This window comes from Ceratotherium simum, chromosome 29 (assembly GCF_057802395.1).
Source record: "Ceratotherium simum simum isolate JZ-2026a chromosome 29, ASM5780239v1, whole genome shotgun sequence".
In the NCBI taxonomy this organism is placed as follows: Eukaryota; Metazoa; Chordata; class Mammalia; order Perissodactyla; family Rhinocerotidae; genus Ceratotherium; species Ceratotherium simum.
The window spans coordinates 21626815-21648664 of NC_141928.1; the positions used below are offsets into that span (position 1 = coordinate 21626815).

General features: G+C 50.6%; 1 protein-coding gene across 4 annotated transcripts in view; it reads left to right on the plus strand.

Moving 5' to 3' along the window:
• WHRN (whirlin) overlaps positions 1–21850 on the plus strand; it is a 95592-nt gene that overhangs the window by 55916 nt on the left and 17826 nt on the right. For all 4 annotated transcript variants that reach the window (XM_087419220.1, XM_087419221.1, XM_004423362.3 and 1 more), the window contains exons 4-7: positions 14694–14896; positions 15961–15997; positions 17552–17764; positions 19266–19475. In XM_087419220.1, the coding sequence (XP_087275346.1) occupies positions 14694–14896; positions 15961–15997; positions 17552–17764; positions 19266–19475 (663 nt within the window). The remainder of the gene's footprint in view (positions 1–14693; positions 14897–15960; positions 15998–17551; positions 17765–19265; positions 19476–21850) is intronic.

Genomic DNA, 21850 nt, shown 5'->3' on the forward strand with positions numbered 1-21850 from the left:
AGAAGAGCTCCTACCTCTAAGCCTGTCTGTGCCAGCAATCTGCCAAGCCCAGTGGGAGACAGGAATGCCTCAGCCCAAATTACTGAGAGACGTGGATTGGACTGGGTGGTGTAAAGATTCTTCTCCAGGGTGGCACGGCAGAGCAGCCAAGGGCCCAGGCCCACTCTTCCCCAGACCCCCAGATGTCAAGGGAGATGTTAATGTTATGTCACCCCCCGCCCCCCAATTTTTACATTTCTTTTTAGGTTTTTTTTTCTTTTTGCTCTCAGTAATATGGTCTTCACAGACAATCTGGAGAGCACAGAAAATGCATAAAGAGCTCGAAAATAAAATTGCCTTTATTATTTAAAATAAGAATGATTCTAAAATATCAGGGACTTGTTTTTAATTTCTGAATATGGTATAATTAAATAATGCTATCAACTCTTATTATTGAGAAACCTAATTTCTCTAAGTAGCAGAAAACCTTAGTGTTTGGCCCTTTAGTAGTACATTTTCTTTGATCGTTTCCCAAGTAGAAGGGAAAGTACTTTTTTTATTGAGATATAATTGACATGTAACACAGTGTGAGTTTAAGATGTACAACATGTTGAAAAAAATAAAATAAAATAAAATAGCCTGGAATTCACCACTCAGAGGCAACTCCTGTGAACATTTGGGCATTTCTTCCCAGTCCCTTTAACACAGTGAGAGACCACATTAGATGGGCAATTTTAAGACAATATTTAAAAAACTGAATTTGGGGCCAGCCCAGTGGCCTAGTGGTAAAGTTCAGTATGCTCCAGCCTGGGCAGCCCGGGATCAGTTCCTGAGCACAGACCTACCCGGCTCTGTTAGCAGCCATGCTGTTCTGGTGGCCCACATACTAAAAAACAGAGGAAGATTGGCATGGATGTTAGCTCAGGGTGAATCTTCCTCTGCAAAAAAAAAAAAAAAATGAATTTGGAAGTAAAGCATGTCAACTGTAGAAGATGTAGAAAATCCTACGCTTGGAAAAACTTGTGTAACAGTTTTGGTGTACGTCCTTCCAGAGTGTTATTGATTACTTGGAATATGATGTGAATAAAAATAGTTCACAAAATTGGGATCAGACTATTTGCTTTCCCCCACCCTCCGTAACAAAGTAGCATTAAGATCCTTCCATTTCAGAAAGAGCTTTGCACAATATGAAGGTACAGAGCGGTGTTATGTGATCCCATTTTTTTTTTTAAGAAGGGAAATGTATTCAATTGTGCATAGAGATTTCCTGGGAGAATACCCAAGAACTGTTACTGGTGGTTTCTTCTTAGTCTCAGTCCCGGGTCCTGAGACTTGAGATGGTCTGGGGGCCTGAGATGTGTTTTTAAGGGAAGGGGGCTTTGGGGAGGCAAGATTTTTACAGTTTGTATATAACCTTTTTTTCCTGGGTGACTATTTCTACTATGTGCTTATGTTGGTTTTGTAATTTTAAAAAAGTTTAATTGGAAAAAATTGTTATATGTCATTAAATATTCCACAACATTATTTTTGTGGCTTTACGATGTCGCTGTATGGGTATACTGTACAGTATTTCACTGATCAATTCCTAGACATTCAAGAGGGGAACCAAATTATTTGCATAACTTTGTTTTGCATAGCCATGATGATCTTCTTGGGGTTAATTCCTAGAAGTTGCAAAGGTTTTTGCGCCATTTTGTCAAATATTTCCTAGCAAGTTTTCACCAAATTGTGTTCCAACTGGCAAAGTGCCAGATGCCCATTTAACCCTTCATCACCTGGGTGGGGTGGTGGAGGCCACTTTTTAGTGTCCGGTTTTACTCAGCCAACCATAAATGTCAACCATGTTTGAGCACCACTCTTATGGTAGGCAGAATAAGCAGCCCCAAAGATGTCTACATGCTAATCCCCAGAACCTGCAAATATGTTAGGTTGTATGACAAAGGGGAATTCAGATTACAGATGGAATTAAGGTTGCTAATCAGCTGACCTTGAAATGGGGAGATGAGCCTGGATTTTCCAGGTGGGCCCAATGTAACCCCAAGCGTTCTTAAAAGTGGAGGAGGGACTCAAAAGAGAGAACCAGAGAGAAGGCCGTGTGAGAAGGACGCGGCCTGAAGATGCTGGCTTTGAAGATGGAGGAATGTGGCCACCAGCCCAAGGAACGTGTGTGGCCTCTAGAAACTTAGAAAAGGCAAGGAAACGGATTGTTTTCTAGAGCCTCCAGAAAGGAACTCAGCCCTGCTGACATCTTAATCTTAGCCTGGTGAGACCCATGTGCGAGATCTGACCTTCAGCACTGTAGGATAATAAATGTGTGTTCTTTTGAGCCACCAAGTTTTAGTAATTTGTCACAGCAGCGATGGGAAACTGATACAGGACATACTGTATCCCCAACACCTCGCTTAGTGCTGGCCCTTGGGGGTGCTTGGTTCTCGTCTAGATGGTTCAGTATATTGACTCATTTGCCCAATCCCACAGGACACAAAAGTGGTTTCAGAATTGCCACACGCATCCAGCTGTGGAACACAAGCAGAGTAAGTTGGGTTTCCGATTTGTTTGCAGTTCATTTTTCTTTAAACTGAGGGTTTATAGTCAAAGTACTGTGTTCCTTGGGTTAGTTCTTTTCTTTTTCCCCCTTCAGTGGAGTCTTGTTATTCATTTGAAATAGATTCGTTTCTTCTGGCATTCAGTAGGGTGTCTCCGTATCTTTATTGATTTAATTTTACTTTTTGAGTAACAACAACATCAAAATATACAAAAAAAAAGTATACTCAGGGTATTACTTCTCCCCCACATCCCTTCTCTCCACTCCCACTTACTCCTTGCAGGTAACTAAATAAACTAGTTTCTAGTTTATTCCTGTTTCTTTTTGTAAAAATAAGCAGATACATGTATACTTTCTTCTTTCTTATACAAAAGGTAGTATGTTATCAATATTTTTTTGCACTTAAATTTTTTTAAATTTAATATTCTGGAAATCATGGCATGTCAGTGCACAGAAATCATTATCATTCTTTTTTGCAGCTGTGTAGTACTCCACGGTGTGGCTGTACCATACTTTATTCAACCAGTCTCCTCTATGTGGGCATTTTTAGATTGTTTTCAATATTTTACAATTACAAACAGTGCTGCAGTGAGTAACTGTGTGCATATGTATTTTCTCACTTTTGGAAGTGTATCTTCAGGGTAAATTTCTAGCAGTGGGATTTCTGGGTCAAAAGGTAAATACATGTATAGTTTGCTCAATATTGCGAAATTCTACCCCGTAAGTGTTGTTCCATCTGAATTCCCACCCGCCATGTCTGGGCATGTCTGCTTCCCCACAGCTCGCTGACAGGTACTGTCAAGTTTAATTATTTCCAGTCTGATAGATGAGAAATGGTATCTTGGTGTAGCTTTGTTTTGCAATTTTCTTATTATGAGTGAAATTGAACATCTTTTCATATGTTTAAGGACCATTTCTTATGTCTTTTTTGTAAATTGTTCGTGTCTTTTATTATCCTTTTGTTGTCAGAATTTTGGATTTTTTTTCCCCTAAAATTTAAGAATTCTTTATATTTTAAGACTAATTAGCCCTTTATCTTTGATATATGTATTACAAGTGTTTTCTCCCTGGTTGTCAATGTCTTTCGACTTTGCTTATAGAGTTTTTTTTTCAGTGTGAAAGTTTTTTATTGTCATCTAGTTTAATGTATTTCTTTTTATTTTTTTTTTTTTGAGGAAGATCAGCCCTGAGGTAACATCTATTGCCAATCCTCCTCCTTTTTTTTTTTCCCCAAAGCCCCAGTAGACAGTTGTATGTCATAGTTGCACATCCTGCTAGTTGCTGTATGTGGGACAAGGCCTCAGCATGGCCGGAGAAGCGGTGTGTTGGTGAGCGCCCGGGATCCGAACCCGGGCCGCCAGTAGCAGAGCGCATGCGCTTAACAGCTAAGCCACGGGGCCGGCCCCCCATTGTCATCTAGTTTAATTATCAATCCTTTCTTTGCTTGAATCTGAGTTCTTAGAAAACCTTCCCCTATGCCCAGAATAGAGAGGATTTTACCCATTTTTTCTTTTAATACTGGTAAATACATTTTCTCTGTTGAGATCTCTGATCTGTTTGGCATTTATTCTTATGTAGGGTATGAGCTGTGGATCCAATTTTATCTCTTTCCAAATGGCTACATAATTATCCCAGGGCTACTTAAAAAGCCCATCTTTGCCCCAGTGACTTGCGATGCCACCTTTACCATATACTGCATTTCCGTGTGTCCTGGGGCCTGTTTCTAGTCCATTCCCCCATCTGTCCATCTCCTCGTGAGTCAGTGCCACACCAGTGGATGACAGAGGCCGTAGAGGAGATTTAGTATCTGGCGCCTCCTCTTGCAGCCCTTCTGTATCAGGGTGTTCATAGCCATTCTTGCAGTTTGATTTTTTTAATTAAAAAAATTATCATTTAAAAAAATTAATAGATGCCTTTTTTAGAGCAGGTTTGGGTTCACAGAAAGATTGAGCAGAAGGCACAGAGTTCTCCTAGACCTTTTCTCCCCCGCTTCCCATACACAGTTTCCTCTAATATTAACATCTTGTATCAGTGTAGTACATTTGTTACAGTGATGGGCCAGTAGTGATTTGTTATTATTGACTGAAGTCCATCATTAGCCTGCCCTGGTGGTCTAGTGGTTAAGATTCAGCGCTCTCACCGCTGTGGCCCAGGTTTGTTTCCTGGTCAAGGAACCACACCACCCGTCCGTCAGTTATACTGTGGCGGCTGCACGTTGCTGTGATGCTGAGAGCCGTGCCACCGGGATTTCAGTGCCAGCAGGGTCACCATGGTGGACAGGTTTCAGCAGAGCTTCCAGACTAGGACAGACTAGGAAGGAGGACCTGGCCACCCACTTCTGAAAAAATTGGCCATGGGAACCCTATGAATAGCAGTGGAGCACTGGCTGATACAGCGCCGGAAAGTGAGAGGATGGCACAGAAAGACCAGGCAGGTTCTGCTCTGCTGTCCACAGAGGCGCTAGGAGTCGGAATCACCTCGATGGCACTGACAGCAAAGTCCGTTGTTTACATGAGGGTTCACTCTTGGTGTTGTACAGTCTGTGGGTTTTGACAAATGCATAATGTCATACAGAATATCCTGAAAATCCCGTGCCCCACTTATCATCCCTCCCTCTTTCCCCAAACCCCTGGTAACCACTGATCTTTTTACTGTCTCCAGAGTTTTGCCTTTTCTAGAATGTCATATAGTTGGAACCATACAGTGTGTAGCCTTTTCAGACTGGCTCCTTTAGCTTAGCAACATGCAGGTAAGCTCCCTCCCTGTGCAGTTTTATTTTTTTCACATGACCGTTTTATGTCAGCTTATCTGACAAAAGCTTATTGGTGTTTTTATCGGGACAATGTTAAATTTTCAACCGAGAGAGAACTGAATCTTGATGCTGAATCCTTTCCAAGAACAGGGCATTTTTTTCTTTTCTATTTGTTGAGTCCATTTTGAGTGTTTAAAGTTTTCTTCACGTAGGTGTGGCACGTCTTAAGTTTATTCCTAAGTATTTTCTCTCTTCTGTTGCTATTATAAATGGGGTTTCCCTTCTGTCACATCTGACCCGTTGCTGTGTATATAAGGCTGTGGACTTGAACTTGAGAACTCCGTGCTTCTTCCCGGTCTGCAAAGCAGCACAAAGGGCTGGGTTCCGGGCCAGCTTTATCCCCCCTGACGGGGAGGCCTCAGACCCGTGACATCTCTACCTCTCGCCCCAGTTTTCTCTCTTCCAGAGCGAGGGGCTGGATAAATGTGCACCCTTTCCCAGGCATAATTCCAGCCAGGACAGAATTGTGATTTGTGGTTTTACTCTTTGCCTTCCCTGGGATTGAGAGAGTTGGATGCTCTCTCCCTGCTGCAGTGTACGGAGCCGGGCTGCAAGTCCTCAACCCCGCTGCGTGGCCTGGCCTTGTCAAACTAAACCTTTACGTGGAAAACATCTCCTGCCTGTCTGCAGACACTGGAAAGGACAAGGGAATAGCTTGCTTATTTGTATGCTTGCTCGTCTATTCATTTAATAGTTTATTCGCTCATTCACTGATTCTGTCAGGTGCCTCCCATGTGCCATGCAAGGGGGATGCAGCACACTGGCCCTGAACTCAGTGCTTCCAGCCCAGCAAGATCTCAAACCATGACGAGGGCTGGGGGCATGCTGCAGGGTGCTCTGGGAGGACTAGGGATACCTGCCTTGGAGGGGGTGTCATTTGATCTGAGATCTGAAGGTTGAGCAGGAGTCATTCAGGTGAGGAATGGAGGGAAAACCTTTTGGCCAGAGGAACAGCATATGCAAAGGCCCTGAGGTGGGAAAGGGCTCCATCTGTTCCTAGAACTAAGAGATGACGAGTGTGGTTGGATTGGAAATAGATTGAAGAAAGAAATGAGAGATGGACTGGCAAGGTAAGGCTCTCTCAGGCCAGGTAGAGGAGGAGCTTGGAAGTCACTAGGGGGTTTAAGGAAGGTCTGACAAGATCAGACTTGCAGTTTAAATTGATCCCTTTGCTACATAGGGAGGTGTATTAATCAGGATTCTCCAGAGAAACAGAAGCAATAGGAGATAGATAGGTAGGTAGGTAGGTAGGTAGATAGATAGGTAGATAGGTAGGTAGGTAGATAGATAGGTAGGTAGGTAGGTAGATAGATAGATAGATGGGTAGATAGGTAGGTAGGTAGATAGGTAGGTAGGTAGGTAGATAGACAGATAGATAGGAAGGAAGGAAGGAAGGAGAGAAAGAAAGAAAGAAAGAAAAGGAAATTTGTTATAGGAATTGACTGATGTGATTATGGAGGCCACAGATTCCCACTATCTGCCATCTACACGGGGAGACCCAGGAAATCCAGTGGTGTAATTCAGTCTGAGTCCAAAGGCCTGAGAACCAGGGAGCTGATGATATAAATCCCAGTCCAAAGGTCCCAGAATTGGGGGGCAGTGGTGTAAACCCCAGTCTGAGTCCAAAGGCCCCCAAACCGAGGGCACCAACATCCGAAGGCAGGAGAAGATGGACGTCCCAGCTCCAGCAGAGAGAGAATTCACCCTCCTCCTCCGCCTGTTTGTTCCATTCAGACCCTCAGTGGTTGGGATGAGGCCCCCCCACGTGGGGAGGGCCCTCTGCTTTACTCGGTCTGCCCATTCATATGCCAACCTCTTCCCCAGATGCCTCACAGACACACCCAGAAGTAACGTTTTACCATCTCTCTGGGCGTCCCTCAGCGAGGTTGACACAGAAGGTTAACCATCACGGGCGAGTGTTGGACGGGTGTGGAGGGTGGAGGCAGGGAGGCGGGTTAAGAGGTGGCCGTGGTCCAGGGGAGAGGCCACGGTGGCCTGGACCAGGGTGGAGTAGTGGAGACAGAGGGGGGTGAGCGATTAGAGATCCTTCTGGAGGGGAAGGTAAAATTCAGTGGGCCTGATGGTTGACCAGTAGATGTGGAGGTTTGGGGCTCCAGCACTGAGCTGGGGAGCCCTGGAGGAGGAGTGGAGAAAATCAGGGCTTCAGTCTGGGCACCAGCCTTAGTGCTGTGCTGGTCAGTACTGCAACAGGCAGTCTCACGTGGCTATCGAAATGGAGCCAGTGTGACTAGGGAAATGAATTTTTAATTTCGTTTAATTTTAATTAATGTCAATTTAAATAGCAGTGGCTGCTGTATTGGACAGCACATATGTAGAACATATCTGTGATTGCGGAAAGTTCTTTGGGACAGTGCTGGTTTCGAGAGCCTTTGAGTCGTGTGAGTTGAAATGCGGAGTGAGCAAGCACAAGCCCGAGGCTCAGAATAGCAGCTGGGCTGGGTTGCAGTCCTGCTCTGCTACTTGGCTTGCTGGGTGTCCTTGGGCAAGTGACTGCACCTCTCTGAACTTCACTACCCTCATCTATAAAACAGGACACTAGTCCGTGCCTCACGTGGGGCTTATTAAGCGTGTGCGTGTTTAGACCTAAATTGCGGGAGGTGGCTGGCTCTGCGAGGCACTCAGGGGGTCCACAGCTGTTATTCCTCCTGGGGTTGGCCTTCGTAATTGCTCTGACACGTTTGCTTGGTAGCCAGACTCTCCTGCTGGGAGAACACAGGAGGGGCTTCTCCAGCCTAGCTCTGACCTTGACTCAGAGTATGACCTTGGGCAAGTTCTTTCCCTTCTCTGGGCCTCAGCGTTTCAAACACTGATGACTTAGAGCAGGTCTTCATTGAGGGCTGCCCTTGTCCCGAATAGAGTGCTGACAGCGGATGTGCTCAGGTCAGAAGAAGGAACCAGAAGGAAGCGGGGGCCAGACTGGAAGTCAGCATCCATCGGCTCTGCCAGTGCCATCCGCGACACTTCTGATCGGCTTCTGCCTTGTGAGAGCACCAAGCCTGAGAGCCTGATGAAGAGCTCACCCAGACCCAGCCCTTACCCCCAGCCGGCTCTGGAACCTTCTTAGCTTTACCTTGATCCTCTTTTTTAACAAATATGGATGAGGTTTACTCACTTCTGAACTGTTGGGAAAAACTAATCTTGTCTCATTAAAACTGCATTGCTCACTTGTACCAAAAAAAAAAAAAAAAGCCCATTAAAGTTTCATACCTGACATGGAAGACTATTAAAGATTCATAATTGCTATAAAACTCTTTAATAGATTTTGAATTTTCCTTGCGGTAATGATACGATCAGCGGGGTCCTCATCGGGAGCCACAAGATCTGTTTCGGTAAAGACTTGGGAAGGCGGTGAAGAAGGCCACGAAACAGCTTTTTCCGGGGTCCTAGCCCAGCCGGCTCGCCCTGGGAGGGCAGATTCCTGTCTCCCGGCTCAGCACACAGATCCGGTTGTTGCCAGGTTTCTCTCCCGACTTCCTCTGGTGGGGGAGCTCGGGGCCACTGGCATCCCACCATGGGTTCTGTTGTCTCATTTGTGTTCGGTTTCTTCCACCAGGCATGAATAGAGCACCTACTGTGCGCATAGCACCAAGCCCAGGACTGAGAGATTACGTAAGAGGTGGAGGAAGGAGAGGCTGGTTTTTCTTAGAGGAGGAGTACATACTAGTTTGAGCAGGGGCTTTGCAGGCTGGCAGAACGAAGGCCAAGTCCCAGCTCCCGTCACTTTGCTTTTGGCCTCAGCCTCCCCCTCTGTAAAATGGGGATAGCAGTGTGTGCCTCGTGGGTGTGATCAGCATATGTGGGTCTGCTGAAGCTGAAGGCAGGGCCCGAGAGGAGGCAGGTGGAAAGGTGGGGGATGGCTTGCGGAGACTGTGAGGAGGCAGAGTCACCAGGTTTGGCTGGGGAGTGACCCAGGGGTCACTTCAGGAGTAACCATGGTGTTTCAAACATGCAGCTAACATTGATTGAGCACCTACTGTATGCTCATCATATACCTGCTTTATATGTGTCCATTCAGTAGATATTCATTGAGCACCTACTGTGTGCCAGATGCTGTTTGAGGTGCTGGGAGTACAGTGGAGAGTGTGTGAACTCATTTAATCCTTAGACTAGCAGGTAGGCACTGATGCTCTCCCTATTTCCAGAGAAGATAACTGAGGCACAGAGAGGGTAGGGAAATTACCCAACGTCACACAGCTCGTAAGTGGCAGAGTCTGGAATTAGACGCTGAGGGCAGACTCCTGGATCTGTGCTCATAACTACACACCAGATGGCCTCTTATTTAGTCTGCATAACACTCCAGCACTTGGTGGTCCTGTTTCCGTTTTGAGGGAAGGGAGGCTTAGGGCGGTAAAGTTATGTTCCCCAGGTCTCTTAGGGAGTACCAGGGAACTGTTACCGAGCTGGGCTCACTCCCAATCCTGCTGAGCACTCTCCGCTGCTCCAAGGGCCTCCTCCCCTCTGCTCCTGTGCCCCCTCAGACCCAGAGGAAGTGAATTCCTGCTCCTTGTGGTTGGCCAAGTTCAGGGGAAATCAGTGTCCTGTCCTTCCTGAAGTCCCTTCACGTTCTCCTTGGAGTGTCCCAAATCCGAGCCTGTCCCTCGATGGGCTGTGGATGATGGAGGAGTCTTTCCCCTGCCTTAAAATGAAGGGCACTCCCGTGGTCCACCCTGCGCTCCTCCATCACTGGTGATAAATAGGATGCCCATGGTGACAAATAAAATAAAGCCGCCTTTATTCGTTTATCCTTCCCTGTCCTCCCCGTGGGCGCCCCTGTGCAGGCTGAGCAATATTAGACACTCGATCACCCTCTGCACCTGTCTCTCCTTTCTCCGGGGGCTCGTGTCCCGTGAGTTCTGGGCAGCGTGGATGTTTTCTTGGTTCATTAGCCTCAGGGTGTGGGCGTTGCCGTTGCCTCGCTCTGTGGCCCTGGATACGACCCCGTGCTTTCTGGGCCTCAGTCTCCCCATCTGTAGGAGACCCCTCGAAGGCCCTGACAATCACAGCCTCTTCGCCCCTGTACCCAGATATCATCTAACTCAGAGCTGGCTTCAGTGGGTCAGAGAAAGTAATGTTTCAGTGAAGAAACACATAAAGCGCTTAGTTTTCTGGGGCGGAAAGAACCAGATGCAGACCTTTAGAGGTGCCACCTCCAACTTCACATCGCACAAACCATGCGACAAGGGGAAGCGAACGGCAGTGAGACTGGGAGAGCAGGGGGGCGCTGTCTCCCATCCCTTCACCATTTACTAACTGGTTCTTGTGTGCCAGGTACGATGCTGGGATGAAGGTGGCACGGGGTAGTGGGAAGAATATGGGAAAGCCGGGCTCACATGCTGGCTGCTTCGTCCACTTCCTGTGCAACCGTGACCTTGAGCAAATCGCCTGACATCTCTGAACCTGTCGCCTCCGTTTGGAAAGGAAGCGAATGAAAAGCTATGGAAAGCCTCTCGTGTGTCAGGCTCCGTGCCGAGGGGTCCCATTTGACTCTCACAGCCACCTGGGAACAGCTGGTAATATCATGCCCATTTTACAGATGAGGACACAGACTCAGAGGGTACTTGAGAGCTGTGCGGGGCCGCACGGCTACTATGTCATGGTCGCCGGGCTTTAGAATGAGGGCATCCTGCTGCTGCACCGTAGGGCTGGGACTTCACACCCCGCGGACCTAGGGCCGCTGCGAGCAGCAGGGGAGGTGCTGGATTTATTCGAAAGTGGTTGGTGGGTGAGCATACAGACACCTATTCTGACCGTGCTCCGGACCTCAGGAAGCTTTCCAACAAGTAGAGGCAAAGAGAGAGCTGGACACGGAGAAATGGGAGTAACTCAGACGCTACGGAGGGCTGCGGGGGGACCCCAAAGCCAACCTCGTCTAGAGCTTCAGTTTTAAAACAAGCCCTAGAGGAAGAAGAAAGACAGGAGAGGATTGGAAAGAGGCTTGGGAAGATGGGCTCACGTCCCCCCATTCAGTCAGGGTTTCTGGAGCGTGACCCCTATTTCATGCCTGTTCCCCAGGCGGATCACACATGAACCCCACGCTGCCTCTCACAGATCTGGCGGGGATACGTTTCTTTAACAAGCGTGAGGGGAAATGTGATTAGCACAGCAAACCTGTGATTTCCTGGATATTAACTCTTAGGATGAGGCTAAGTAAGTGGTATGTTGGTGATTCACGGGACTCTGATGGCATAAAGGACAGGTACCAGGCTCAGGGCGGGGAGAATAAGGAGTTTGGAAACCATAGCACTAACTGAGCCCCCATCCCCGCAAGAACCATTGTCCCCAGCGGTTACTGACACCCCCACCCCACGGCTGCCAGATTTAGCTAATACAAATTCAGGACGCCCATTTAAATTTGCGTTCCAGATAAACAAGGAATACATTGTTTAGTGTACATATGTCCTATGCAATCTTTGGGACATTCCCTCCCCACCCCCCGCCCCAGTCTCACTGTGGAGGGCCAGGTAGATGCTTGTGGGATGGGGTTGTCCCTCTCTGCTTCCCCTGGACCTGGACCTGTAGGGAGAGGCTTGCATACAAAAGGATGCCCTCACATATCGGGTGTCTCTGATGCTAGTTCCTTTAATTAAACTGCTGGGATGAAATCAAGTGTATGGAGATTTAAATTGATTCCCTTAGCTTAACAAAAGCCGAAGCTATTGAGAGGGATACTTAAGAAAACAGAGCACTTCAACAGATGAAAAGTGTAGCCTGGCCTCCAGCTCAGAGCTGTAGTGCACAAGTGAGCCTGGCAGGAAGTGAGTTAGCCCTCACTCCCAGTAAGGCCCCAGTGCCTGCAAAAACGCGCCTTCTCACATCTCTGCTTCTGAGCGCCGGGAGAGAGGCCAGGAGGGGGAGCTGGTGAAGCCAGGTAGAAGTGGCGGAATCCTTGCCTTCATGCATGTGCACTTATTGAGCACTTGCTATATGCCAAGCCCTGAGCCAGGTGTTGGGTCTCATCTCAAACTCTTTCCTGGGAAACCAGCTGGGGCTGCCTCAGTTCTCAGGGACCTGGGTTTCTCAACTAGGGAGCTCAGAGATGCGGAAAGAGAGAGAATTGTAGATATTGCTGGTGGCCTTGGGGAACAGATGGTAATGACCCTAGAAATTGGGAGGAGGACAATCCAGGGCGAGGACGCCCTTTTTACACCCGAGGAACGTGAGACACAAAAGCTATTGGCAGATTCGCTCGAGCTCACATGGCGTGGAAGTAGAGAGCCAGGATTTGAACAGGGTCTGATGGTCGTTGAAGCCATTCACCAGAGCGCTCTGCTGCCTCCTGGCTGGTGAGGGTCGTTGGAGGTTTTTAAGCAGGGACATGTGTCATGAAAGCAGAAAGTTGAGGAAAAATGAATCTGGTCTTAGGTCTGAGGCCACTTTAGGTGTATATGCCCGGAGGAGGGATGCTGGCTCAGGAGCCCAGGTGTGGGGAGGCAGGGACCCAGGTGTGTGGTGGCAGGGACCCAGGTCAGGGCACGGTGGGGGTGGAGGAAGGTGAAGATTGGGTGGGACTTGCTGAGGGATCTATTCAGGGGGATAAAGGCAGAGCTGGTGACGGGGACAGGTTTTCAGATCTGGGTGCTGCCGGCAGGGCTAGGGAGGGATGGCAGGACACGGGCTGCACATGTGTTGGATTTGAAGCCATGCCACCTGTCCCTGGGCAGAGCTCCTGACAGAGCCCAGTGGGACCAGCCTGACACGGGTCTGCATCCCAGCTGTCCTCTTCGCTAGCTCTGTGACCACAAACTATTTCCTTAACCTCTCTGAGCCTCTGTTTTCTCTCTGATGAAATGGAGAGCAATGATACCTATTTAACAGGATGGTGAGGATATTAAATAAGGAAAGCTATGTAAAGGAACAGACGAGGTGCCTGGCACACAGTCAGCATGTGATACATGGTCGCTTGAAATTTGGGGCCCCACCAGGCTACAGCAGAGATGGTCCTGGAGCTAGGAATGGAGGGGAATGAGGGTCTGACTTTTCATCCATTTGATGAACTTTTATTGAATTGCCACTGGGTGCCAGGCCCTGGGGATACAGTGTGGAGAGGCTGATGGGAAAACCCAATTATAGCACAAAACCGAGCCCCATCTCAACTGGGAGCGATGTGAGAGCAGGGGTGGGTCTGTCTTGCTTGGCACAGAATCCCGGGGCAGAGCCTGGCCCCTGGGAGGTGTGCAGTCAGTGTTGTCGACTGGGGAGGTGGAGGCACACGGGCCTTCTCAGAGCACCTCAAAGCTGGTGCAGAGCGGAAACGGAAGGTGTGAATTTGTAACCGCTTTCTGTACTGGAAACTCCCCAACTGCAGGCGAGGTGTTGAAGACAAGACAGGAAACTGGGGTCCACGGTTCCAGTTCTGTCTCATCGGCACATCTTTTCTCCCCTTTTTCTTCCAAATTCGTTTTTGGCTCACTTTTTCCGAATTTTGCCTTGAAAAATGCTGGAAAAAAACCCTGGGGGTTGATCATGTGCCATCAGCAGACTGGGAGGCCAAGGAGAAGGAAAAACAGCTGTGAATAATTGGCATTATGAGGCTGCCCTTCAAGGTCGTGGGGGCTGTGACCCCGGGCAGCCGCTTCCCGGCTGTGGGCCTCAGTCGTCCCGTCTTCGAAAGGAAGAGAAACACCGGACCCTCCGAGTGTAAACGAGGTGCAAGTCTTTCATCTCATACGCACGTCTTCCCTTCCAACCTCTTCTTTCTCACATATTTATTTTTGTGGGAACGCTAGTTTTTCCCCCCCCTCTATTTTTTTAATCCTATCGTTAAAAAATGTGTTTTTACAATACAAAATAAAACTGCCTGCTTGTAAGAATCCGAGCAATATGTTATTGCTTTAACGGGAGGTTAGTTTTCTCATTTATTGCTCTTTTTTTTTGAGTAAATTAAAATGTTGTTTACATTTTAAGGTGATATAAGAATGCATGCTTGAGTAAAAATCTCAACAACGTGTAGGAGGAAAATCATGGAAGTATGCCTTCACCCCTCTCGTCTCATCCTACCCCCATCCCACCCCCCACCAGGCCTCTGAGATGATTCTTGTCTTCTAGATAAGGGAACCCTTGGGAATCTCGTTGTAGACCCACCCTCGAAGCCATTGCTAGGTCAAGGGGAGGTGGCCCTTTCTAGTGACAGGAGCATGGGTTCAGGATCAGGATTGGAAGGTTGACAATGCTGTTGGCTTGCTGTGTGACCCTTAGGTGTCCACATAACCTCTCTGAGCCGCGGTGACCTCCAGCAGGCTGGCCCAAAGGAGAATTGAGATCAGGGCTCTAAAGCTGCTAGCATGAGTCGGTGTCCTATAAACAGCCCAGGTGACTGTTGTGTGGTGGTCTTGGCAGGTTGGGGACCAGATTCTGGAGGTGAATGGGCAGAGCTTTCTCAGTATCCTGCACGACGAAGCGGTCAGGATGCTCAAGTCTTCCCAGCACCTCATCCTGACAGTGAAGGACGTCGGGAGGCTGCCCCATGCCCGCACCACCGTGGACGAGACCAAGTGGATTGCCAGTTCCCGGATTGGGGACACCGCCACGAACTTGGCAGGGTCTGGCCACACTGCTCGCTCAGAGCCCCGGGATCCCAGGGCCATTCTGAAAGCCAGGGGTGGCCCCCTCCCATCCCCTGACCATGCCCTGATCTGTAAAGATGCACCAGCTCTCAGAGCCTGGGGTCCCAAAACCAGGGCCCCTTTCATTGGTGGGGGGTGACCACGGCACATCCGTTCTCCTCTCCTGGCCTCAGTGTCCCTCGGAAAGCTGCACTGCATGATCCAGCTCTCTCCTTTATTTGCCTCGGGAATCACTTAACTTATCTTTGGGCCCTTAGTTGCTTGTCTGAAAAGCGAGGACCATAACCCCTGCCTCCATCCCAGATCTGTTCATGGGGATCCTATGAGTTACCCTGGGGGAAAAGATCTGGGAAGTCACAAAGTAAGATAGAGTGGCCAGGTGGCTGCATAGTTGCTAATAATTGTCACTTTTGGATTTCCATCAGAAGTCTCAGACTGGCTGGTGGCCCCCAGGCCAACTGCACCCAGAGTATCTCTCTTTCTCTCTCCCTTTCTTCCTTTCTTCCCTCCCTCCCTCTGTTTTCACCTGTACAGTATTATAAATTTTTTTAATTAGTTGCCAGTATTTAAAAAGATATCAGGTTTCCCATAAAAAACTGGATTTCTGGCTGCTTCTTACACATCAGGAATCCTGGCACCTTGAGCCCACTTTTTTTTGTGAAAACATCGGCTGGAGCTGAGCTGCATCTCAGGGTCTCCTGATCACCCCTGTCCCCACCCTCCCTCGATCCGCCCGACCTGAGGCCACCCATCGATTGTCATTTCTTCTCTCTGTCCTCACATTACCCGCCTGGTCCTGTAGGGTTGGAAACAACTTGGAAGTCCACTGTTCGTGGTTTTAGAAGTGCTGTCTGCATGGTTGATGGGAGGCCGGCAGCCGCCCGTCTGTGCAGGGTTCAGAGTCCCTCGAGAAGCCCCGGCAGGTGGAGGCCGTGGTTCTCACAAAGCTTTGCTCATCCCGCTGCAAATCCGCTTTTCCCCAGCTGGCGCCTGTGTGACCTGTGCAGACTGCAGCTGAACGTGCCTGTCTTTCTTCACAGGTTTCCTGGGGATCTCATACCTGAAGGGACAGACAAGGTAGGTGCTCTCCGTCCGTGGGAAGCTTTGGCTTCCTTGTAGCTCCCCGCACGGGAAGCTGTGAGCCCAGCAGTGTGCCACGCGACTCCCTTCCATGATCTCATTGCATGGGGGCGGCCCGCTGACTGTCGGTGCACCCTCCGTTCCCCAGTCTGTGGGTGCTGCCAGGTTCCAGGCACCGCCACGGACACCGGGGTTAAGGGCCGCGAACAGAACAGAGCAGGTCCCTGCCCTCATGAAGGTTACACCCCGGGAAGGAGACACACACAAAAACCAACAAGCCTCCACACATACCTCATCACAAAAGATGTTCAGTGCCATGAAGGCAAGGTGCAGGGTATCAGGAGAGAGAATAACAGATGAGACACCTAATGTGGGTGGCGGGGCCAGGGAGAGGGAGGGCAGAGGCCCTCTGAGGTGGTGACGTGATATCTGGGCTGTGAACCGAATGTTAGATAGAAGTTAGCGAGATCAAAGTCTGGTGCAGGAGCGGGAGGGGGGTTCTCATCAGAGGACACAGCATGTGCCAGAGCCCCGGGGCACGGAAAGGGCTCGGCTTGTTGGAATAAAGGAGAGCGGGAGGGAGTGTAGTGAGCCAGGGGGAGTTGGGAACAGGCTGACAGCAGTGGGGACAGCCAGATCACACGGGGCTGTGTGGGCCACATAAGAGGTTTGGCTTCTAACCTAAAATCATGTATGGGATGCTGTGGAAGGGCTTAAGCACCGAGCCACACAAGGAGACTTGTGTTTTTACGAGATCATTCCAGCAGCTCTGTGTAGGTGATAGGGAAAGGCCAAGGGGATAAGAGAGGAGACTGGGTGGTGTCTTAGAAGATGATGATAGGGCCGGCCACGTGATGATAGGGCCGGCCACGTGGCTTAGCAGTTAAGTGCGGGCGCTCCGCTACTGGTGGCCCGGGTTTGGGTCCCGGGCGCTCACCAACACACCGCTTCTCCGGCCATGCTGAGGCGGCATCCCACATACAACAACTAGAGGGATGTGCAACCATGACATACAACTATCTACTGGGGCTTTGGGGAGAAAAAGGGGAAAAAAGGAGGAGGATTGACAATGGATGTGAGCTCAGGGCCGGTCTTCCTCAGCAAAAAGAGGAAGATTGGCATGGGTGTTAGCTCAGGGCTGATCTTCCTCACAAAAAAAAAAGAAACTGATGATAGTAGAGATAGCGGCGGGAGGGGGCGGAGTGTGTGCGTGCAGATCTGAGCTATATTTTGGAAATAAAGTTACTATTATCCCCGATTTTCCAAGGGAGATACTGACACCTAGAGAATAAAGTGGGCACCCTAATCGTATTGCTCGACTCGGCATGGTTGCAAGGGTCTGATGAGATCACATATGTAAAAGGGCCACGTAAGCCATAGAGCACTTTGCAGCTGCACGAGGCCAGACACTCAGAACATATCGGTCCCGTCTCCTGCAGGTTTACCGTGAGGGACCACCTCACCCCTCTGTGGTGTGGTCGCTGGTGTGGCCTGGCCGCTCAGCTCCAGAGCAGCTCCGAACCCCCGGGCCTCTGTCTCCCTGTCTTTCAGCTGGGGTTTTACAAGGGGCCAGCCGGCTCCCAGGTGACGCTGAGCAGCCTGGGGAACCAGACGCGCGTGGTGCTGGAGGAGCAGGCCCGGCATCTGCTGAGCGAGCAGGAGCGCGCCACCATGGCCTACTACCTGGAGGAGTACCGCCTCGGCAGCGTCTCCGTGGACGCCCTCGTCATGGCTCTGTGTGAGCTGCTCAACACCCACGCCAAGGTGACCCGCACCCCTCCTCTGGCAGGGCGGGGGCTGGCAGGGCCTGGCCTCAGCTCTCGAGGGCTCTGTGTCCTTCCCTGCCTCCCTTCATCCCCCACTCCTTTCCTGAGAACCACAAGGACTCAGGCCTAAACTGAACCGTGGGCAGAGGCTGGTGACCCAGACCACCCCCCGTCCCAAAGCCCTCAGACTCCTCGGGAAACAGTCAATTAAAGTCCCCTGTGATTGGGGCCTAACGCACTGGCTTCCAATGCTGAGTGTTCATTTAGAATCATCTGGATTGCTCTTCAAAAGCAGTGCCCAGGCCCCACCCCGGGCTGGTTAATGCCACACATCTGTGGCTGGGAGCCAGTCACCAGTCTTTTTTGTGTGTGTGTGTGCTTGTTTTCAATTTTTTTTTTTATTGATATCATAATTGTTTATAACATTGTGAAATTTTAGTTGTACATTGTTTGTCAGTCACCGTATAAATGTATCCCTTGTGCCCATCCCCCCACCCACTTCCCCCTGGTAACCACCAAACTGTTCTTTCTGACCGTGTGTTAGTTTATCTTCCACGTATGAGTGAGATCATATGGTGTTTGTCTTTCTCTGTCTGACTTATTTCGCTTAACATAATACCCTCCAGGTCCACCCATGTTGTTGCAAATGGGACGATTTTGTCTTTTTTATGGCTGAGTAGTATTCCACTGTATATATATACCACATCTTCTTCATCCATTCATCAGTCGAGGGACACCTGGGTTGCTTCCACTTCTTGGCTATAGTGAATAATGCTGCAATGAACATAGGGGTGCATAAGTCTCTATGAATTGTTGATTTCGAGTTCTTTAGATAAATACCCAGTAGTGGGATAGCTGGGTCATATGCTATTTCTATTTTTAATTTTTTGAGGAATCTCCATACTGTTTTCCATAGAGGCTGCACCAGTCTGCATTCCCACCAGCAGCGAATGAGGGTTCCCGTTTCTCCACAACCTCTCCAGCATTTGTTGTTTTTTGTCTTCAGTCACCGGTCATTTTTACAGGCCCCTAGGTGGCTGCAGTGCTGCCTGCTCTGAGAACCCTGCTCTAGCGGAAGTCTCTTGGAGGGTCAGAAGCTGCATGGAGGAGGAAGTGATTCAATCCACTGGGAGTGGTTACATGTGGGAAGACTAAGAGAGGAAGCACGATCCAGAAAGGAGCTGGGAGGCGTTCTAGGTGGAAGGGACGGCCGGGGGCTCCTTGGTGTGTTCAGGGAGCTGCAGTCATGCACGTGTGCTGAGATGCTGAGGAGAAGGCAAGCGAGGAAGCTGGAGAGGGAAGCAGGAATCAGATGATGCTGGCCTGGCACCCAGGCGAAGGTGTTTGGACTTTCTCCTAGGACAGTGCGGAGCCGCAGAGGGTTAAGGAGGGGAGGCCAGTGGTCAAGTTTGCATGCAGGCCATTTGGGGTAGCAGGGGGCCGGTCCCCCCTGCTGGTGGAGCTCCATGCTGAGTGACCCCTTTGTCCCCCGCCTCCAGTTCTCGCTCCTGTCCGAGGTGAGGGGCACCATCTCCCCGCAAGACCTGGACCGCTTCGACCACCTGGTGCTGAGGCGGGAGATTGAGTCAATGAAGGCGCGGCAGCCCCCGGGCCCTGGGGCCGGGGACACCTACTCCACGGTCTCCTACAGCGACACGGGCTCGTCCACGGGCAGCCACGGCACCTCCACCACCGTCAGCTCGGCCAGGGTGAGCTGCCCCTGCCCATTCCTGGCCTGATGGCCGGGGAGGTGTTAGAATGCTGGCTTTGGAGTGAGATGGGTCTGGCACCACCTCTTACCAGCTCTGCGCCCTGTCTCTCGGAGCTCGGTTTCTTCACCTATAAAAACCTCCTAATTGTTGAGTGCCTGCTGCATGCCGGGAATGGGCTCTAGGAGACAACTGATGAACAAGGCAGATGTGGCCCTGCCCCATAGGGCTCACGGTGTGGGGGGCCAGGCTGGAGAGAAAGGTAAAAAACACAGGCACATAGACAAATAGAAAAAATAATGACAATCAGTGGGAGGACCCCATGAAAAGCCGTGGTAGTGAATTCACAGTATTGGTTGTGGCGACTCAAATCTTGCCCGAGACCCACCCTCTTGTCTGCCTAGCCTGGCTTTCTCCCCAGACTCGTCAGCCCCCCAGAAAAGGATCTGGTCCATCTCAGGGTGTGGTTCTGCCCCTGGGATGCTTGGAGGCAAATTAATCCCAGGAGCCTTTGGCAAGGAAGGCTGGGCCCCTCGCTCTCCTGTCCTGTCTTTGGCTCATTCATCACTGCTCTCCTAGGGAAAGGGAGAGGGAAAGTCGCGTTTCTTAAACGCTGTTGCTCCCAGACGCAGAACTGGGAGCTCTCACGGGTGGAATCTCAATTAGACGTGGGACAGACAGTTAGTTGTCCTGCCGGAGGAGCAGGAGCTCTGAGGGTGAGTGACGCAGGTGGTTGGTGAGCTCCATGAGCCTGCAGCCACCAGGAAGCGGCCCCGAGCGTGCACGCCTTTCCTTTGCAGACTCCTACTCCCAGTGTGACTTTTTTTTTTTTTTTTTTTTAGCTCTGGGGATCTGAGTTATTGGGGGGACTTCTACTCCTCTGCCTCCTACCCCTACCATCCTGAGTCACCTTCATCCCCCAGAGTCCTCGTCCCTCCCTGGGGTGACCCGGGAAGCCGCCTTGCGTTCCTCCAGGCTCTGGATGTGGCTGCAGTGGAGGCGATGTCACGCGTTGGGATTGGCAGATCGCTTCTGGGGCAGGGAGGAGGCTGTCCCCCGCCAGGGCTGCATGTTTGGCTCTGTGCACATGCTTAGATATGGCACGGCTTCAGGCTGCAGGGCCCTGCCCAAGGGACTCTGTCTCTCTGGGTCTGGCCCCTGGTCTTCATATTGTCCCCATGGGGCTTCAGGAGCCATGAGCCACTGCTTTAAACCCCGGGGACTGCACACTGTACAGTAATCCTGGGATGCTCCCTTTAGAATTGGGGGTGAGAGATCCAGTGGGTGGGATGGGGTGTGTTCTAGCCTGGGAGGCAGGAGATCTAGGTGTAAGCCCTGGCTTCTCTGAGCCTCAGTTTCCCCATGGGTGAAACGGCCCGAGGTCCTTGCTGGCTCTCGCGACTGATGGCAGCTCAAGCAGCAGGGCTAGCGGAGTCTGGGTAGCTGCTCTGCCCGGACAGGGCTCTAGGCAGGGGTCTCAGCCCCAGATCAGCGCTGGCCCCTGGTGACCTTGTCCCAGCCCAGGGGTCTCTCTCGCACCTGGGAAGTGCTGCCCCAGCCAGTCTGGGCCCCAGCTGCGGCAGTGGACTCTGCCCTCCAGAGGCACCCTCTCTGCGGATTGGGGGACCTTGGGGAAGGCTGACCTCAGAAAGGCCAGGGGATGGCTTTGAGCAGGGAGTTTGGGAGCCAAATGGGAGGGGTCTCTAGGCTTCTGAGATGTGGACAGCTGGGAGAGTCTGTGACCCACCGGACGGCAGATGTGTGTCAGGTTAGGACTAACCAAGACCAGCGTGAGCTCTCCGAGGAGGGTTCTAAGAGCAGGCTGTGCAGGCTTGGCCCTCAGTGCCTCGGTTTCCCGCCTTGCTCTGGGGCAGTGGCTTTCCCAGCTTCTTGGGAGGCTTCAGTGACGAATAACCCCCTCCTAGTGCCAGCATCCCAGAAATGCTGCCCACACCCGAGGGCAGGTGAAGCCTCTCTGCTTTCTGACCTCCCTCAACCTGGCTGGGGAGAACGCCCCTGAGGATTTGAATCCAGGGCCCTGCAGACTCTTGGAGGCTTCTGGAAAGCACCGGGCTGAGGATCTGCCAGTCGCCCTCCTCCAGTCTTCATCCGCTTCGGGCGCCCTCCTCGTGCACAGCCCAGGGCTCCGTTTCTCAGCCTCTGAGCTTCCTCGCCACCACAGGGCCGGGGCCTCCCTGCATCCAGTCTTCCCTGATCGAGTCTTCCGAGCAGGGTCCTCCTCAGGCTCTGCCTTTCCTTAGCAGGTGTGACCTCGGACAAGTCACTTCCCTTCTCTGAGCCTCAGTTTCTCCATCTGCCAAATGAGAATAATGATCCCAACTCCACCTGCTGGAGAGTCCCAGGGTTGGCCCAGG